Raw genomic sequence first — 20,953 nt, 5'->3', positions numbered from 1 at the left:
AAAATGCTAGGAAGACTTTCCTTAGTCCAAGATTTATCTCTTGGCTTAGTGGTAAAGCACACAGGTTCTGGGATTAGTGAGATCTAAGTTTGAATCTTAACTTTGCCATTTAATTAGCTCTTAGACCTAGGGCAAGTTACTGATCTATACTGAACATCGCTGTTTTTATTTACAAAATGGATATTAGGAAATAGAATTACTTATAGCTTTTTATAAGGATTAAATTGGATAATAGATGTAAATAAGTGAACACAGTTCTTAATCATATGAAGCTTTAGGTCAGCAATAGCTGATATTTTATCATCATCATCATCAAAATCATCATCATCAGGTTAATGACTCTTGCAAAATGACTGCTGCTTTTGGTGTGTTTAGCAGGTAAACTTCTTTAACAAGGAAAACACTCAGCTACATTTTTATCAGTGGCTATTGTCTCCTATCCATTGTTGATGTCTATATTCCTGAAAAACAACGTAGGGACAGAAAGACAGAAGCTGGCATTCCAAGCAGGAGGTACAGGTATTGGGTTACGAGGGCCAATGGGGGAGTGCATTTCCTCTGCCTATAAAACACACACACACACAGGAAAAAGAAAGTTCATTAAATTAAAAATATATATGTGCAGTTCCCTCCCCCAATCAGAACCCTCTCTGAATGCTTCACCTCATCCTGCTGTCATCTCAGTGAGTCATCCAAATACCACAGTGGGTTCAAGTAGACCATGAAAGGGAAAAGGGGATATGGGGGGGTGGGAAAGAAATGGAAATGAAATAGGCAGCAAGATAGAGCTGGACATACTTCAAAAATTGGGGCAAGCACATAAGGTCGGACTGGTGTGGGAGCAGATAGGAAGGGCATGTCCTGGAGGTGTCATCTAGATTTTTAGACTCTTGATCTTTTTGAACTGTAGCTTGAACCTCTGAAGTTCAATTGATTTTACTGTACCATAGGAAGGGAAAGAAAGACTTGGCTAATGAAATGGAAATGTGTAGTTAAGACAAATGCTAAACCTCCTTAAATATCCTGGATTTGCAATTTCTAAAAACTCAGTAAAATAATCTACATAAGTTTTAAACTCTGTGTCATAACATTGTGCATATACACATATGAACAGCTGTTAAACCTATGTGTATATATAGACAGAGACACATGTGCTATCTATGATTTGCCAATTAAGGGACACACTATAATCTCTATGTACACTCATGCATCTGTGAGAAATAGAAATTTGTTTTCTTTCCATTAAGACATTGTCTGGCTTTATAATTAGTGTTTATAGTAAATACATTCAAAGTTTATTCTTGGAATCCTCAATTCTCTTGCCATTGTAGGATAATGTGAGCTTTAGGCTAATTGATTACAGCCTCTTTTGGCATTAAAGTGACGAAACCTTTTCTCCAAGCCTTGGCCACTCAAATGCACACCTGGGTGCAGGCCAACTCCCTGCTGCAGGCTTCACAGGGCTCCAGCGATTGGTATGCAGGCCTTTGCTTCAAACACAGCATTCGTTGAACTCATAAATTTCCCTGTGACCTTCAATCTCAAGCTAGAGAACATCTGATTGTAAAACTGTCCTTCCTTTTTAAATATTATATTGACTTCTGATTTCTCTATTAATGAGGAAGAATAATTTTTAAAATATTGTGTGAGTAAGCACTGAATTTTATACACACACATACACCCACACACCCCAATAGGACGTTCTTCAACCCATACTTTCTCTCCCTGATGCCCTTTCTTTGCTTTTTTTTTTTTTCCTCTCCTTATCCCATCCTCTGTCTCAGGCTCCAGCTAATGCCTTCTTTGGCCTAGTGGGTGAACATTTTGATTGTGACCTTGCCTTTGCTGTCTAGTGATGGAGTCAGTTTAGGCCAAACTGATTTACAAACTATCTCCTGAAGGATTCTGGGTGGGACAAAAATCTGAAGAACTGAGTAGGGTGGGAAGACTGAGTAGAATGTTAACACCGAACATTCATATCCACACACACAGGGAAAGAGAGAGAGAGAGCAGAGGGATGGACAGAGGAGTGTGTCTGAGTAGATTTGTTGGTTATCAGAGCTAATAATTTCTGCTGCTCATTGGGAATTGTATGTGCCATTCATTGTACTACATACTTTATATACACTAACTTATGTAATCTTCTAATAACCCTATACGGAAGCTATTATCAACCCCATTTTTCAGATAGGAAAACTGAGACAAGAAAGCTAAGTAATTTTTTAAAAGCCAGAGATGTATTTAGAGCCACATCTGGAGTTCAAGCATTAGTCTCCTGCTTCCAAATCATCTGTTCTTCACCACTCTATTCCTGATGGGAATCACCCAGTGCAGCCACTAAAAACCTGCTGAAGGCCAGTGGGACCTCTGACTTTCACACCTCTGGGTTCTTGCATGCATCGATCTTCTGGCGGGTATGCCCCTCTCCTCCTTCCCTGCCTAATGAACCCATCTCCAAGTGTTTCTTTCTTGCTAACCTTCATGTCCCCAGGCAGTGCCGGTGGCTCCCTCTTTGAGCTCCCATAGGTCAGTATTCTGGTTCTCTTATGGTATTATTATTTGTTTCTAAAACCATACAACCTGGGCACCTGGGTGGCTCAGTTGATTAAGTGACTGCCTTCGTCTCAGGTCATGATCCTGGAGTCCTGGGATCAAGTCCTGCATCAGGCTCCCTGCTCAGCGGGGAATCCGCTTCTCCCTCTTACCCTCCCCCCTCTCATGGTCTCTCTCTCTCTTTCTCAAATGAATAAAAATCTTTAAAAAAATAAATAAACTATATGACCTAATATAATGCATAGGCATGTACTAGATGCTCAGTGAATATTTGTTGACTGGATGTATGAATGCTGAATGATGAAAGATGGGGAAGGCAAGAGATTCCTATTTAATAGGTTTTGTTTTGGAACCAGTTCACTCCTGCATTTCAGTGTAACCACCAGGTCCTTAAGTATACACTGAAGGGAATGAATATTAGAATTTTGCGGTAATGTTAATTGCCATTGTATGTTTGGGTTTAAATTGCATGCATTGCAGAAACTTCAGAATGTTTTAAAATCTGGGGGTGACCTGAGAAGATTTGGTAAGAAGATAAACCCTGTTAGCTTTATGGAGAATTGTGTGAGGGACCAAGAGACTCATGCAAAAGAGATTAAGTGGGAGCTACTGAACTTAAAATGAGAGAGGCTGAGAGTTGGACAACTAAGGCAGGGGCAATGAAAGGGGGAGGAAGGGCCCCAAACTTGAGTTAGGTGTTCAGACCTGGGGCAAGGCATTATTGCATCTGCCAATTTGGAGACCTAAGATTTAGTCGCAGAAAGCCCAAATAGAAGTGAGGGGTGGGGCTTAGAAGTAGAACTACCTATGTACTTTTAGGATTGAGCACACTGCTTATTCTGACAGAGAGGCACTATTTTACATGGAAGAAGAGCTTTGTAAGGGGTATTTTTTTGAGTCAGGGAAGAATGAAAAACCAAAGCCAATGTGTCTAGTGGGTTGGTCCTGCTAACACTATTTCTTATCCAGTGGAGTGGACTGGGGCTAAACATCGAGGGCCTGCTGTACAGAGGGTGGACTCACTGATGGGCTATGGACTGGCCATGACTGAAGTCCGCCTGCTCTTCATTTAGGATATTGACTTGAGAAACCAGGTCTACAGTTTGTTAAGATAAAAACTGGTACGGAGGGGCGCCTGGGTGGCTCAGTCGTTAGGCATCTGCCTTCGGCTGGGGTCATGATCCCGGGATCCTGGGATCGAGCCCCACATCGGGCTCCCCGCTCGGCGGGAAGCCTGCTTCTCCCTCTCCCACTCCCCCCTGCTTGTGTTCCCTCTCTCGCTGTCTCTCTCTCTCTGTCAAATAAATAAATAAAATCTTCTAGAAAAAAAAAAACTGGTACGGAGTTTGAAAGTGCTGATGGTTCTCTCTGCGGTCGGGTAGAGGACTGTGTCTTTTAACACAGTCTAGAGTAATGCTTCTCAAACTTGAATGTGCATAGGAATCACTTGGGGATCTTGTTAAAATGCAGATTCTGATTGAGTCAGGCTTGGGTGCAGCCCGAGGTTATGCACTGCTGACAAACTCTGGGGAGATTCTAGTGCTGCTGTTCTGGGAACCACATGGTAAGTGGTAAAGGGCTAAACTATTCTGAGTAAAGAGGCTTTTAATTTCAATTCAAAAGCTGACTGTGAGCCACATACAGCACTTAGCCAATTAATGCTTTAGTTTCCTAATCTGTGTTATGAAAATGTGGTTACTCCTTGCTTTTACACCTCCTTTTTAGAAATGTTCTATGTGGTAGGATTTTGTGACATTCAGTATAAATGTACTAGGTAAAGGGAGGTCCTTTATCTGCAGCTTCATTTCTAGGAATAATGGTGCTTCCATATTGTGATTTAGGCATTGGTATCAGATGGATCATGGTACTTACTGATCCTTCTCCTTCCATTAACCAGTTAGATAACCCCAGGCAAGTTATCCTACTTTTCTAAACCTTATTTACCTCATCTATAAAATAATACATTCATTGAACTAATGTTTATTGGTGCCTATGATGTACCAGACATTGTGCTGGAGACTGAAGATATAATAGTAAATACGGTCTTGCTCTCACCAAGCTTATATTCCAGTGGGGGAGACAGGAAATAAATTACTAAAACTAAAAAAAAAAGACAAAAAAAATTAATTAGAGTATGCATTCCTTGAGACAGGTGCTTTGATTAAAAACCAAAAACAATAAAGGTGTAAAATAAGGTTGCTCTGGAGTGGCAAAAATTATTTTTAGGTAGGAAGAAGAGCCAGTCAGAAGAGCAAAAAGAAAAACACAAGCAGAGAGAATAGCACCAAAGTCCTTTGGCAGGAAAAAACTTGGTTGTGCTTGGGATTCTAAGTCCAATGTGGACAAAGTACATTAAAGGTGAATGGGACATAGGATGAGGTCAGAGAAAGTGGGACAAGATTATGCAGGACTTGTAAGAAATGAGAAAGTTTGAATTTATTCCCATGCAAGAAGAGGCAATTGAAATGTTCTAAGCAAGAAAATGACTTGATGTAATATATTTATTTATTTTATAAAATATCTCTCTGACTGGTATTTGCCAACTGTATAGGAAGGGTTCCAGAGAAGTGGGGTGTCCAGTTAGTAGGTGAGAGATGGGAACTGGGGCTAGCATTCATCACAGTGGAGATGCAAGAGGCGTGGCGACAGATTCCGGAGATATTTGGGAGGAAAAATTGAGAGGACTTGCTGATGGATTAAATAAAATCAGATGGCGGGGAGGTTGGGGAAAAAGGTAAAATTGATAGAAAGTAGAATCAAGGATGTCTTTAAGTTTCAAATTTGAGCAACAAGGTAGATGATGGTATGGGGGTGGTTGAGGAAGAGGATGCACAAAGATAAGGTAATCAAGAACTCACATAACAATAATCCTTCTCACACAGGGGGGTTTAAGGATAAAATGATATAGATATGTATTATTCTGCATAATCCCTAGCACTTAAGTGTGCAATATTTTATTGTTTTTCTGTTATTGTTATTATTCATGAGGGACTACCCATTGGAGACACCAGATGCCCTTGATTGGTAAAGACATGCTAATTCTCTTGGACTCAACAATTATATTTTTATTTTCTCCAGTGAAAAATAAATAATACTTTTGAAAACCCTGCAGTGGTGATAGAAGAATAGGGTAGGATAGACTCATGTGTGCCTCAAGCAACATCAATCAAACTTTCAGCCAAGTTTTGATTACAAGATCTTTATTTCTGGCAATGGTGTAAGAAGCAGAAAGAGCACAGCTGGATTTTCAGCACTAGGTGGATACCACAAGTTCTGGAAATTGGAAAAAAGCATCTTCTAACTTGGAAATTGTGGTGATTTGTCTGGAGTAGTTAGAAGGAAAATAAATACAGACCTTCCCCTAGCCCCAACTCCTCATGATACCATTTACAGAGTAAGTTGTCTGGCTGTAACTATTCCTGTTTGGTCTTTGCTAAGCATTCAGCCTTTTTAACCAAGGTTGTTAGGTATGTGATTTTGCTCTCTGACTTCTACATCTAAGGTTAATTTTAGCTATAGGAAAGTAGTGTAGATTTTAGTGGTTTTCCAACCTAGCTACATATAAAAACTGCTGGCCAATTTAAAAATACAGAGTGTAGGGTAGTCCCAGGATACTTGATTTAGTAAGCCTGTCAGTCTAGGTTTTTCAAATGTCTCCTACATGATTGGTCTACAAATGTCATTTGGAAACCATTGGTCTGAGGATTGGGGTGTTATATTATGATTTGAAAACTCTGGATTCTGTTTTTTCTTTTGCCAATGAATTGCTTGCAATGTGGCATTGGACAAGTCACTTCATAGTTCCTAATGTGATAGTTTAGCCTCTTTTACTCCATTGGAATGAAGAAAATATAGATAGCTAATAGTCAGTGAGTAGAATGTTTTATGTGAAGGACATTTGTACTGGACTAACAAAGAAGTTTGGAATCCCTGTCCTGGTGAGGGTCTGCCTGTGTGCATCGATCTAGTAAACAGTGCCATCATTCTTTGAAATGCAAACCTACTCATTTCATGATTTCAAAGTGCCTCTTGACTTTTGATTCATAACACTTTATATGAAGGAGTTGAACCATGGTAAATAAACCAATTTTTTCATTAATGATTTTAAAAGGCTCAGAGGACACTCCTCAACACTAAACTTAGAAGAGGGAGCTGTGGCACCCTTGGAGACAAAGTCTTGCCATTACTATAGGCTTTAGTCCCCTTCAAGGGCCCTTTGTGGAAACCAAATTTCCTGGAATTAAGAGGAATCCAGGACACTGAATTCTTGCCCTAATCACAGTCTCTTATGGCCAGAACCAGCCCATGGCATTCAAGTTTCAAGAGATTGACAGGCATTGATATGGAGCCAGTAAGACAGGGCTTGCTATTGGGCCTTGAGTAACTAACCAATCAAATGCATTGTGAGCAGTCTGAGGGTAGAACTTGAAGTGGGTCATCTGATAGAGTGCCATGAAGAAGCTGTGAGAGGTGTATGGAGAGATGGCCATAGGAGGCCATCCCTAATCAAGGGAGAAGAAACTGGGAAGGAGAATCCATGAAGTTGAGGGGGCATAGGGACACCTATAGAAAGGAAATACCATTTCCTAGGGAATCAGGTCTCTCTCCCAACCTCCTCTCATCCCTGCCTGTAGTGTCTCCTGTGGAGTTCAGAGGTACCAGTGGGAGCTTTGTTGCTTTCCTTTCTACCTTCCAGCATTCTCCCTGTCTATATTTTACCAATATTGCTGGTGGTTTGCATCACAGGGCCTGTCATGTTGTTCAACTACCACCTACAATGGCCAACTTACCCATGATCTATCTACCTTCACCACTGAGGTTATTAAACAGGCAAGGAAATATATGAAATCGGCATTCTTGAATGGCTCTTCATGCAAGAAAAGGGAGGACTATTTCCATGTTGAAGAGTTCCAACCAATTCAGAGAAAAATACCACATGAAGTCAAAATATTATCGTCTTGGCCAAGCAAGGGTTTTCCTTTATAACCATGCTGACATGCACGGTTTTACAGCCTTGCCTCTTCCCTGGTGTCAGTGGTATTGCCTGCTCTCTCCAGCTGGAGGATGTCAATTCAGCAGAGGTAGGGGAAGGATTTCATCTGTGGGAGGTGGTAGAAAGAAGAGAGTCCCTGGGAGGATATAAACTCTGTAGTGTGAAAGAAGAGTAGAATATCCAGTCTACAAGAGGGACAAAAAGGAATTTAGTTATAATCAAAAGAACTACAAACCTTTCATCGAAAATAGATTTGGGAAGACATTTTTAAGTGGCATCTTTCTTTAGAGAAAGAAGCCATATACTAAATAGTACATAGTGTGTGATTTCATTTATATAAAGTTCAAGAACAGGCAAACATAATCTATGCTGATGGAAGTCAGAATAGTGTGGATTGCAGGGGTGTGGGAAGGTTTAACTGTAAGGAACACCAGGGGAGTTCTGGGGCACTGGAAATGCTCTTTATCTTGATCTGCGTGATTACCCAGGTGTATTCACATGTAAAAATTCTTTGATCTGTGTACTAAGATTTGTGTAATACTCTATATGTAATTTATTACTCAATACATAAACTTAAAATGAATCTTCTTTTTTTTTTTTGCCACACTTCTAAATGTGGTATCAGGATAAAGGACATCTGGGATATTGAATAGGATAGAGATGCTATTAATATTCAAAGTGAGCTGTAGAACATAAAAGGAACAGTTAAACCAGACACAGTGGAAGGACCACAGGCTTTGGCAGCTAGTCACCTAGGTCTAGGTCCTAATATACTTTTTACTGTGGATCTTTGAGCTAGCTTTAAATCTCTCTCACACTCAATTCCTTCTGTATGTGGATAATAATATATTTACCTTAACTGCCATTTGGAGGATTCAATGAAATAATGTATATAGGTATTTTGCCAAACACCTGAAATATAACTCAAAAATAGTATTTATTATTAACAGATAGTAGATATATGTTCACATAAACCATGATGCTTAAGAATTCCAGTCACAAAATCAGATTTCTACCCTAAAATATTCCTGGGAATAAAAGTATGAATCTCAATAACTGTTTAACATCAAACTAAACAGTGAAAAGCTGAAAGCTTTTCCTCTAAGATTAGGAACATGACAAAGATGCCCACTCTTGCTGCTTTTATTCAACATAGTATTGGAAGTCCTAGCCACAGCAATTAGGCAAGAAAGAGAAATAAAAGACATCTAAATTGGAAAGAAAGTAACACTGTCACAATCTGCAGATGATATGATACTGTATAGATAAAACCCTAAAGATTCCACAAAAAAAATCATTAGAACTAATAAATGAATTCAGTAAAATTTTATTTATTAGTTCAGTGAAGAACTAACAAGTAAATTCAGTAAAATTGTTTCTATATACTAATAACAAACTACTACAGAAATTAAGAAAACAACCCCATGTACAATTGCATCAAAAGGAATAAAATGCCTAGGAATAAATTTAACCAAGGAGGTAAAACACCTGTATACTGAAAACTCAAAAACATTGATGAAAGGAATTGAAGAAGACAAAAATAAATGGAAAGATATTCCATACTCCTGGATTGGAAGAATTAATATTGTTAAAATATCCATACTACCCAAAGAAATCTACAGATTCACTGCAATCCCTATTAAAATTCCAATGGTGTTTTTCACAGAACTAGAACAAACAGATATAAAATTTGTAGGGGCCAAAGACTCTGAGTAGCTGAAGTAATCTTGAGAAAGAAGAGCAAAGCTGGAGGTGTCATGCTCCCTGATTTCAAACTATACTACAAAGCTATAATAATCAAAACAATATGGTGTTGTTATAACAGACATGTTGATCAATGAAATAGAATAGAGAGTCCAGCAATAAACCCACACATATATGGACAGTTAATTTACAACAAAGGAGCCAAGAATATTCAATGGAGAAAGGGCAGTCTCTTCCATAAATGGTGTTGGGAAAAACTGGTCAGCCACATGTAAAACAATGAAACTAGACCCTACATTGTCTTACACCCTACACAAAAATTGACCCCCAATGGATCAAAGACATGAATGTAAGGCCTGAAACAACAAAACTCTTAGAAGAAAACATAGAAGGTAAACTCTTCAGCATTGGTCTTGGCATTGAATTTTTGGATTTGATTCCAAAATTGAAGGCAACAAAAAGAAAAATTAACAAGTGGGACTACATTAAACTAAAAAGCTTCACAGCAAAGGAAACCATCAACAAAATGAAAAGGCAACCTACTGAACGGAAGAAAATGTTTGCACGTCATAAAACAAATAAGGGGTTACTATCCAAAATATATAAAAAACTGAAACAACTCAATAGCAAAAAAAAAAAAAAAATTAAAAAATGGGCAGAGGATCTAAATAGACATTTTTCCAAAGAAGACATACAGATGGCCAACAGACACATGAAAAGATGTTCAAAATCACTAATTATCAGGTAAATGCAAATCCAAACGACAGGGAGATATCCTTTCAAACCTGTTAGAATGGCTATTATCAAAAAGACAAGAAATAACAAGTGTTGAAGAGGATGTGGAGAAAATATTGTTGTGAATGTAAATTAGTGTAGTCACCATGGAAAACAGTATGGAGGATCCTCAAAAAATCAAGAATAGAACTACAATATGATCCAGTTATTCCATTTCTAGGTATTTATCCAAAAAAATGAAAATAAAAACACTAATTTGAAAGGATATATGCACTCCTGTGTTCACTGCACCATTATTTACAATAGCCAAGATATAGAAACAACCAAGTGCCTATCAATGGATGAATGGATAAAGAAAATGTAGTGTATATACATGGTGGAATACTACTCAGCCATTAAAAGAAGGAAATCTTGCCATTTGTGACAACATGGATAGATCTTAAGGATATTAAGCTAAGCGAAGTAAGTCAGGGAAAGACAAATGCCATATATTTTACTTATACATGGAATTAGAAAACCCAGAACAAATGAACAAATAAAACAAAACTCATGGATACAGAGAATAGGTGGATGGTTATCAGAGGGGAAAGTAGGTGGGAATAGATGAAATGGGTGAAGGAGGTCAGTTGTGTGCTGAAAAATGGTAACTAGACTTATTGTGGTGATCACTTTGTAGTGTATATAAATATCAAATTATCATGTTGCATATCTGAAACTAATGTTATATAATAATTTTGCCTCAATAAAAAACTAACAATCCTTCACTTGTTTCTAAATGGAGACTGTTCAAATTATGTTAAACTATTAAAATTTATTTAAATTATTTTATTTAAAAATATTTATTTATTTGAGAGAGAGAGAGCACAAGCAGGGGGAGCAGGAGAGGGAGAAGCAGACTCCCCGCTGAGCAGGGAACCCGACACAGGGCTTGATCCCAGGACTCTGAGATCATGACCTCAGCCAAAGGGAGGTGTTTTACTGACTGAGCCACCCAGGCGCCCCTATTTAAATTATTTGAAATCAAATAAATGCATCTGTGCTATAGGATCTAGGGCAAATTATTTCATATTTCTGAGTATATTTCTTTATCTTTGAAATAGGAATAATAATACTATTTCATCAGGAAATATCAGTTTGTTACCATGTGTAATGTGCTCTGCAATATGCCTAACACACTGTGAATTTTAGTTAAATTATTCAACCTGAAAGATAACTAATGTAAGCCAGATATTATTTAGGAATTATTATGAGGATTAAAAACAAGAATAAGACACAATCCTAGCCTTCAGGAAGTTTTCACCTTAGTGGAAAAGAGAGACATGTGCACGTTTATAAAACAATGTGATAAATATTTTACTAGTGTAACGTTAGAATACTGGAGAAGTACACAGGAGGCCTTGTATAATAATGTGACAGTCATTAAAAGTTGTGGGCATATTTAAATTTAAAAAGAGCATCATGGCCCTGGAAAATAATAATTTAAGGCCACCATATGGTTGAGTCCATGGCCACGGAATTACTTCTGTTTCAGAATCAAAGCTCATAACCAGGATTGCTCTGAATCAGAAGTGGATGCATTAAAACAGCAATATGGAAAACACCTTCAAATTGGCAGTGAGTCTACCTCACTGTCTACATCTGTCTACCTCAAAGCAGTTTCTCTGGTTGGAGGCCATGTTCATGCATGAGAAGGAAGAGCAATTCCTTCAGGACAGTGTTGAGTCATGCCTACTTTGGGAACCTATGAGTGCTTTCCAAGGAAAATATGGACTTGTGAACAAACAAAATGGCCATAGTAATCTCTAGAAAGGTCCTTGCCCTTCTGAAGTTCAGGCTAAGAGTTTCTGTTTTAAAAGAAAATCTATATGCTGTATCTTCTCCCCTCTCTGGAGAACGAAGATATATTGGCAACTTCATCAATTATATTACCATATGAACATTGATGATCCCCACATCACTTCTGGGTAGTCCCCTGAGTGTGTGATAACTTTTTTCTTTCCTTCATCCCACCTGGCATTTCCCAGTGCACTTAGGTGTGAGGCTTCTCCGAGATGAAAAGCTTAAATAAAACCCAGCTGTAAACAATCTAGACCTTGCACTGATATTTATCAAGCTCTCTTGAGAGATTTATATCAAATATTACAGGCATACCTTGTTTTATTGTGTTTTGCTTTATTGTGCTTTGAAGATATTGCATTTTTGGGGTTTTGGGTTTTTGGGGGTTTTTTTTTGTTTTTTTTTTACAAATCAAAGGTCTGTGGCAATCCTGCACTGAGCAAGTCTGTGGGTATTGTTTTTCCAACAGCACTTACTCACCTCATGTCTCTGTGCCATGTTTTGGTAATTCTCGCAATATCTCAGACTTCTTCATTATTATTGTATTTGTTATGGTAATTTGTGATCAGTGATCTTTGATGTTATTATTGTAATTGTTTTGGGGCACCATGAACCGTATCCATATGAGAGCAAACTTAATCGATAAACGTTGTGTGTAGTCTGACTGCTTCACTGACTGGCTGTTCCCCCATCCCTCTCCCTCTCCTTGGGCCTCTATATTCCCCAAGAAACAACAAAACTGGAATTAGGCCAATTAATAATACTACAATGTTCTCTAAGTGTTTGAGTAAAAGAGTCACGTGTCTCTTGCTTTAAATCAAAATCTAGACAGGATTAAGCTTTCATTGTTTGTTTCAGACATAATGCTATTGCACACTTAATAAACTACAGTATAGTTTAAACATAAGTTTTATATGCACTGGAGACCAAAAAATTCATTTGACTCGCTTTATTGTGAGATCTCCCATTGTAGTGGTCTGGAACTGAACCTGCAATATCTCCAAGGTATGCCTATACCATACAATAGCTGTTGTTATCACTGCTAAGTGTCCACTACTATTTTTACTTCCATGACTTAGAAATTAGACTGGTGAGGTAGGACCTTTAGTTAACAAGAACCAACTGCTCCTGCCTATTTGCTAATCCTTATCCCATATTACTGAGAACCCAGACTTCTACCATGACCTCCTTGAGGGAGTCTAATGGGCTATTTTGTTTCATGTCTCATCAGCAACTTCCTGAAGATACAGTGCCTGGAGGGTGGAATCTGGGAGCAAGGCAGCTGCATCCCAGTGGTGTGTGAGCCCCCTTCTCCTGTCTTTGAAGGCATGTATGAATGTACCAATGGCTTTGAGCTCAACAGCCAGTGTATGCTCAACTGTAACCAGGAAAGTGGAAGGGTAAGATGACTTGGTTTTGGATCAGGCTCTGCTCTAATCTTGATGACCAATCCAAGAATGTTGACTGGAAATGATCTAAGTGAATCCCAGTAGGCAGGGCCTTACTAAGCTGGGATTCTAAGCAGCAGTGTTGATATTATTCGATAGAAAATTCAGAAGATAACCACGTTTTTGGAATAGTTTCTCCTGAGTTTAGAACTTCCTCTTGGATAAAAGGAAAAACCTTTTGGGTTTGGGTACCTGGGTAAATTCCAAAAAATGCTGGGTTTTTGCTTTGGCAATGTGATTTCCTCCCATGTATGGCCACTGACCTAACCTGGCTCTGAAAGCTGGTATCATATTTTTCAATAGAACAGAGTTCTGAACAGAAACACAAATTTCTCAGCAAAGGCAAAGCTGAAAGCACTATCTGACTACCATTCTTCCTAGGATTTTGGCACAAGAGGTCTCAAATGAAAACCACAGTCTTATCGTGGTTATGTGATGAAAATCAGTTTTAGTTTTGACTCTTTTCAAGTACCACACACATACACACACGAGACAGGAAGTTAAGCAGACTTCCTAGGCAGAGATCAATGACCTTGACTGCTCTCCTGGCACATGTCTGTCTCAGTGTCCAGCACTCCAAGGTAAGTACTGCTGGACAGATGTGAAAAGAATATGCCATGAAATGAGACTCCTGAGAAATCAGACACATCCGTTTGCACTGATTGTTTAAAGCCTCAAGGAGTTGGCCCTGGATGAAGGGAGAGTTTTATCTACAATTCTAAAATCTTGCTTTCTTGGGTTTTGTGAGTTAGTGCTATTTTCTCTGTGATCTGCATATAGTATACTTTGTGATTATTGGGGGTGTGGAGCCAAGAGTCACACAAACCAGCATACATATGGAGAAAGGAAATAAAACTTTGGTGAGATCAAAAGAAACTACGATGTGTCCATTCAAGCAGAAAGGCAAAAATACCTTTGGAAAAATTATGAATTGGTTTCACTGGATCACACTCCTCTTGAAAAAAAATCTGACATTTGCTACAAGCAGCGTTTGTGTGATAGTATGGATGAATCCATGCAAAACAACACCATCTGTGAAAAAAATTCCAAAAATATCTCCGAATATGTGGGCTACAGTTAACAGCTCACTGAATCCTTATATACAGAGGAAAACACATTGTTAATAAATTTCATTAATGACAAAATTGTCCATGGTTTCTTCACATCCAAATAGCAAAAAATTGTCTTGACTTTTCTTATTTTTTATTTTTATTTTTTGGTCAGTAACAACATGGTTTATTATTTCAATAGTATCTTTTAGTCCAGGTTCTAAAAGTTGGAGAACACTACCATTTTCATCAGACCACTTTTTTCCCTGGTCTAAATGAAGTTAACAAAACAAGAATGGAAATGTTTACTTTTGATATTTTAGCGTCCCATCCTCTGCACTAAGGAGGGACTGTGGACTGAGGAGTTCAAGTTGTGTGAGAACCTGCAAGGGGAGTGCCCACCACCCCCTTCGGAGCTGAATTTTGTGGAGTATAAGTGTGAACAGGGATACGGAATTGGTAAGTTTGGGAGGAGATGGTGAATTCTGCTCCCAAGTAATCCTTTTATTAAGCCTGGCTGGAGTTTGAGTCAGATCCATTGTTCTCCCTGAGGAGTAGATGGAAATGCAAGTTGACTTTTGGCTGGTTCAGTAAAAATAAAATTTATGGCAAGCTCCTTTTTACCCTTCCACATGCGTGTAACATTGGTGTGGCTGCTGAGCTATTTGCGGAGGGTCTGGTCATGTTACCCAAGCGCTGCAGGCAGAAAGTGGATTTATTTGTAGCAGGAGTTGAGTTGTAGTTCAAGAGGAAAGGTAGAAATGTGTAGCCATACACTATGCATGTGCTCGCCCCTTCTCCATTCTTCCTGCAGTTGTTACTGGAGCAGAGAGTTTCTGAAGGGATGATTTGAGATGGCATTTGCTTGCGTTGCTTTTTAGCCATTCTTTCTCCAGAATGAGAGGACCAGGCTCCAGAACCTATAGGCAAATTCTTAATCAAGTAATGGCAACTAAGGGTCTCTTTGGTCAGAGCTGATTTATAGTGATGTTGATTCAATTTTGCCCTGTCTGGACCTAAGCATCATAGAAAAGAGATGCTTTTTTGTGGAAAACCTTGTAAGATTAACCCTGAGTTCTGAACTGCATAAGCAAGGAGTAATATTTTTTTTTTACGATTTTATTTATTTATTTATTATTTATTTATTTATTTTAGAGAGAAAGAGAGAGAGGGCACACATGAGCAGAGGGAGGGGCAGAGGGAAAGGGAGAGGCAGAGAATCTCAAGCAGACTCTGCACCGAGCGCGGAGCCCAACATGGGGCTTGATCTCATGACCCCGAGATCATGACCGGAGCCAAAATCAAGAGTTGGATGTTTAGCCAACTGAGACACCCAGGTGCCCCAAGCAAGGAGTAATTTTATGTCACTGTAACTGTATAATGCCAGTGGGCATACTTTGAGTGAATGAGAAAGCTCATTAGTTTCAGAGATGGTTCTCTACCATCTTTAGGTTGCTCTTTGCCCCAAGATATCTCATGGTCAGGCATGGAGTAGTGGGGTGCTCAGACTGGGCCTTTTGAATGGTGTTTCATCAGTGAAGTCTCATCTCCCCACTCTCTAATTTCTGTATTAAAATGTCATGCACTCACATATATAGAGCTCTTAAGAGTCATTTAGCATTTTGAGTTATTTCACAAGTTTGCAGAAAACGTAGACATAGAGACAGTGAGAGCTAAAAAGAAGCTTGGAGATGAACAAATCTATAGATGAGGAAGCAGAGAACCCTGGGAGTGTGTCATCTTTGAATAGAGTTTTAGAAGACACTTGGGCCCCACATACAAGGGAACGGAGCAAGATTTTCCTTCAGGAGGCTAACACATGATCAGAGCCTCTGCTTCTAATTTCCTGTTGCTTCCTCTTTTAATCACATAGGTTTTTTGGCTGACAGCATAATGATCTTCACTGGAGCAACAGACATTATAAATCTGCCTTCATAATTTCTGGGCCATTTTTTTCCCCAGCTAGTAAATTTATTAGGTAGTGGCTGCTATAATTAAAAGCCTTCCAGAGATCATATAAGCAGGAATGATATTAAATGTACTTAAAAGGCATCAGCCCATCAGCTTAGTCTTTGGCTGGCCAGAGTCCTAGAGTAGGATGTTGGAGGTCTACAGGGCCAAGAGTTAAACTTTTAATGGCTGGATCATGCAGGGATTCAGAGATTCCAGAGAAGGGGCTATACTGGACCAGAAAGAAGAGTGGGCATTTTGTCAAGGGGAGTTAACTTGGGGCAGTGGCTCTTTAGCAATTAGTGTAGAAGTATCCCTACAGGTGCATAGTAGATGAATATCAGCCCTGCCTATAACCATGATAATGTGGTGACCCATAACGTAGAAAGTAATTGCTCTTAAAAAATCAAAGCTATTGATACCAGAATGAAAAAGACAGCGATCTAAGAAGTTCAAGTCTCTGCTATAAATTTCTGTTCCTCCAGGTGCAGTGTGTTCCCCATCGTGCGTAATTCCCCCTAGTGATCCTGTAATTCTTCCTGAGAACATCACTGCTGACACTCTGGAGCACTGGATGGAACCTGTCAAAGTCCAGGTGAGGAAAGGGACATTTTTTATGTGCCAAGGATGTAAGACTACTGGGGGGAAATTTTGAACTGACAGCATATTCCCTGGAGTAATTTCCGAGGCTTTCAAAGCATCCTTAAAGCAAACAACCACATGGATCATTCCTAGAGAGAAGAACTAAAAATCAGGAAGAGAAAAGAGGAAACTTGAGAAAAAAATGGCCCCTATCCAAAGGACAGTTTAAAAGATAATCTAGAAGGAGGACTTGGAGACATAAAGAATGGTAATTCAGAAAGGAAATGGGAAGAGAAGATTACTACTAATGAAAAATAGGACAGGAAAACTTAGAAGAAGCCAAAGAAATGAAGAAAGTTGAAAGAAGGATGGAGAGGGAAAGATGGTTTGGAAAAGATGAAGATAAAACTGAAAACAGAGAAAGAATGACCAAAGGGAGTAAGAGAGAGCTGCCTTTCCTGCCCACCCTTTCTGAATTCTGAGATCTTCTCCCCAGGCCCCATGGAATCCAGTCGGTTGTGGGCAAGACCCACTACACTGACAGCCTCTTCTCTGGGCTCTCCTTTTGTTCACATTCTCTGTTGAAACCCTGAGGACTCCTCTCCCTGCTTTCTCTCTCCCCTGGGCCCAGGAGAGGGGCACCTGCCCTCCTGTCTCCTCAGTGACACTTCCAAACTATTCTCCCTGTCTCCTCCCTGGAGTCCCCCACATTTGAATCTAATGCCAACAAAACCAACTTCATCTTCTGTCATCTTCTTACCTTTAGGTCACCCCCTCCCCTTATTTCTTAAACACTTTAGCTCCTGGGTCATGGTCGCATTTGCTGATACTCCCACAGGACTCATTGATTTCAATTTCCACACACTTGACACTTCCAAAACCTGGATTCTCAGTTCCATGGCCTCCTTTCCTCCAGTGATCACGTTTACCTTTCTGACTTCATCCCTTATATGCTTTCCTTGGCTCACTCTAATCTTGTCACAATGGCTTCTTGGCTGATTCTTAGACATGCCAGCAACACTCCCACCACAGTACCTTTGCTCTGTGGTTCCCTCTGCCTAGAATGCTCTTCTCCCAGGTTTCCTCATGTCTTGCTTCTTGGCTTTCTTTAGAATTTTACTCAAATATCAGGGCCCTCTTTGTTTCTAAAATATTAACTCCCCTAAAACTTTCTGTCCCCCTTTCCCATTTTTATTTTTTCTCCTTAAGACTTACCATTACCAGGCATATTATACATTTTACTTATTTATCTTATTTAGTATCCTTTTCTGCTGCTAGAATTAAAAGCCCCCGGGGGGAATATTGTCTGTTCCATTCACTACTATATCCCCTGATCCTAGAACAGTGCCTAGTAGGCAGAAATTGCTCAATAAATATTTGAGAGGTAAATAAATGAAAATGAGGAAGAGAAGGCTATACAAGATCTAGATGGAGAAGATCTTGTGCTAAATTAGTTATTTCTCCTTAGAGTGGGAAGGGTGGGGATAACACAGAGCCTGGGACCTTGGTTGCTTTATTAGACTCTCTAACAAAGAAAATCCTTGGAAGGCTGTTCTCATAGATTCACCAAGAGATGGAGTCTAGAGATGTTCCATATTTCATTTGGAAACCATCCTCAGATTGCTTCTTTTTCCTCACAGGCTAATTGTGCTGTATTATCAGTAGGGATTTGTGTCAAAGCAGGAGGATCAGAAAAACTACTCCAAGTACAATTCAGGAGAGGGGGATGGGGAGTAGCATACCCCTATTAATTCAGTCAGTTATTCATTGAACAAACATTTGTTGGGACTTACTATGTGCCCTGGAACTGGGCTAAGTGCTGGGAATATGGAGATGAGAAAATGATAGTCCTTCTATTTATGAGACTTAATAATCTGGCCATGAAAACATTTATAATAAAGCAACACAGGAAGTGGGTTGGTTGTGGTAGAAGTGCTGTGGGAACACCCAGGAGGAAGCAACTAATTCTTCTGCTCAGGAGCTTCAAGAAGGATCAAATGACCAGGAGGCTTTTCCTCTGGGTCATAGACTATGATCGTGAGGAATGTTCTAGAGGGTTAGGAATGGTAAGATGTTCTCTGTGGCTGAAACCACGGTATGTATGGTGGTAAGGGAGAGGGAAGATGGGTACTAGAAGGATGAGATAGGGGAGAGGCAGGTGGGCGAGATCCCGCAGGGCAGGCCACGCCCCTCCTAGGATGTAGAACCCAAGGAGGACACTGAGCAGAGTGGAGCAAACCAGGAGCCTGAGGGCAGTGTGAAGACTGGATTTGGGTGGGAAGGAGAAAGCCAGAGAAACACCTTGCCTAGTTCTCCCATCCCTGGCCTTTCTAGACTTTCTGTCCCATTTCCCATAGTCTGCTGTGAAGGTCTAGCTGGAATTACAGCGCCCGGAGGAAGAGCTCTGGAAGGACTCCTGCCTCCTGTTTCATGGAGTGCCAGATGGTCTAGACCTTTTCCTTCAGTCCCTTAAATTCAGCTTCCCCTGAGAAAAGACTTCTCTTTCTCCATTAGTAGCTGAAGGGGGAAATGCTTAGGATATTTCAGACCCTTTTCTTCCTCTTGAGAGATAAACTGCTTAAGGAACTCTTCTCCACCCACTTCCCCGTAAAGGCTGTCAGTCGGTGGATGTAGGGTTTGGGAGGCCAGAGTGCAGGCCTTCCAGTGATTGGAGTCTCCCACTTCTGCTTTCCAAGTGGAACATTCAAAGAAGAGCAGTTCAGTTGTCTCCATGAAGATAGCAGGGGTACCAATGACAGAGGCATGACTGTTTCCAAACTAGAAAACAATATTCTCTATTTTCTGAAAGCCTCCTTTTTCTGAACTGTCCTTCAGGGAGTCATTATTATTTATTTACCCTTATTCCATAGCATTTACTTTACATTTATATTCCTAGTGACTTTTCCAGTGCTGGGAACCTCGTAAGTGTCTTATAAACATTGGTTGAGTGAGCAAAGAAATTGTAGCACCATTTTCTACTTTGGAAGGAAATGTCCACTTCCTTGTCAAACTGGGCCATTTCGGCGGCTCTGTGCAACTGTGTAATCACGTCCTTGTCATTTTCAAGTTGCCCACCCCAGAGAAAAAATGCAGAGCACTTTTTTCTCCTTAAGCCAAACATCAAGTGGTTGTTGTTTGTATCATTGCGTGTGTCATGACCATGGTCTAGTCAGTAAATCCAGGTTTTGAAACAGGTTATCCAGGCATGATTTTGAGGACATTAGCATCACAGAAATGTTGTAGACCTTAGAATCAAAAATGTATTTTTAAAAAACCTGAGTTTTCACTCATAATCTCTATTATCCATCAGGTGCATAATTTTAGGCAATTTTACTGTTCTGTGCCTCCATTTCCTCATCTGTAAGATAGACATACTACCCATTTCACAAGGTTAACGTGAGTATCAGATGAGAAACATGGATAGAAATTAACTCTGTGCTTGATGAGGAACAATCTTTCTTGATTAGTTGCCATTCTTACTAGAGACAGGTTGCTTTTCCTCACCTCTACCTGCTCTTCCCATCTGCAGTGATACTGCCCTTCTTTGTGATTTGGGGGTACCGCTAGACTGATCATAATTTGCATATTTTTAGAGGCACTAAATAGACTTGGGTCCTATTTCTGTGTGAAAACAAAGTGAAGTAATTAGCTCCTTCTCATAATGTGGAGGAAGAATTGAGATAACTAAAAAATGAGCCTCATCCTTACTTTGCAAGAGTAATTGTTCCTGAGAAAACATCCAAAGGTCAGAATTTTAAAAGTTGAATATATAATTGATAACATAACCCAAATCGAGATTCTTTATGCCAAAAGAAAACCCAGTGTTAATCCAGTAGTTAACATGAATTATCATAGAGCGTCCAAAGAAGCTGTCATCTGTGCATCTCTCAACAATTTCATAGATATAATGAAATAAAGGAGCATTGCTTCCAAAAAGCTTATATGGGATGCTTTGTTTTTTGTGTTTTTTTTTTTAAAGATTTTATTTATTTATTTGACAGAGAGAGACACAGCGAGAGAGGGAACACAAGCAGAGGAAGTGGGAGAGGGAGAAGCAGGCTTCCCGCTGAGCAGGGAGCCCAATGCGGGGCTCGATCCCAGGA

General features: G+C 39.7%; 1 protein-coding gene across 2 annotated transcripts in view; it reads left to right on the top strand.

Annotated features, from left to right (window-relative positions):
• Positions 1-20,953, top strand: part of PAPPA2 (pappalysin 2) — a 295,094-nt gene that overhangs the window by 230,191 nt on the left and 43,950 nt on the right. For both annotated transcript variants that reach the window (XM_064594278.1, XM_064594279.1), the window contains 3 exons: positions 13,053-13,221; positions 14,642-14,777; positions 16,754-16,863. In XM_064594278.1, the coding sequence (XP_064450348.1) occupies positions 13,053-13,221; positions 14,642-14,777; positions 16,754-16,863 (415 nt within the window). The remainder of the gene's footprint in view (positions 1-13,052; positions 13,222-14,641; positions 14,778-16,753; positions 16,864-20,953) is intronic.

Source organism: Mirounga angustirostris, unplaced genomic scaffold (genome assembly GCF_029215605.1).
Source record: "Mirounga angustirostris isolate CCGP_5_RB_7025 unplaced genomic scaffold, mMirAng1.0.hap1 SCAF_6, whole genome shotgun sequence".
NCBI classification, from domain to species: Eukaryota; Metazoa; Chordata; class Mammalia; order Carnivora; family Phocidae; genus Mirounga; species Mirounga angustirostris.
Note: the sequence above shows the minus strand (reverse complement) of the source record. Positions and strands in the feature narration are given on the sequence as shown.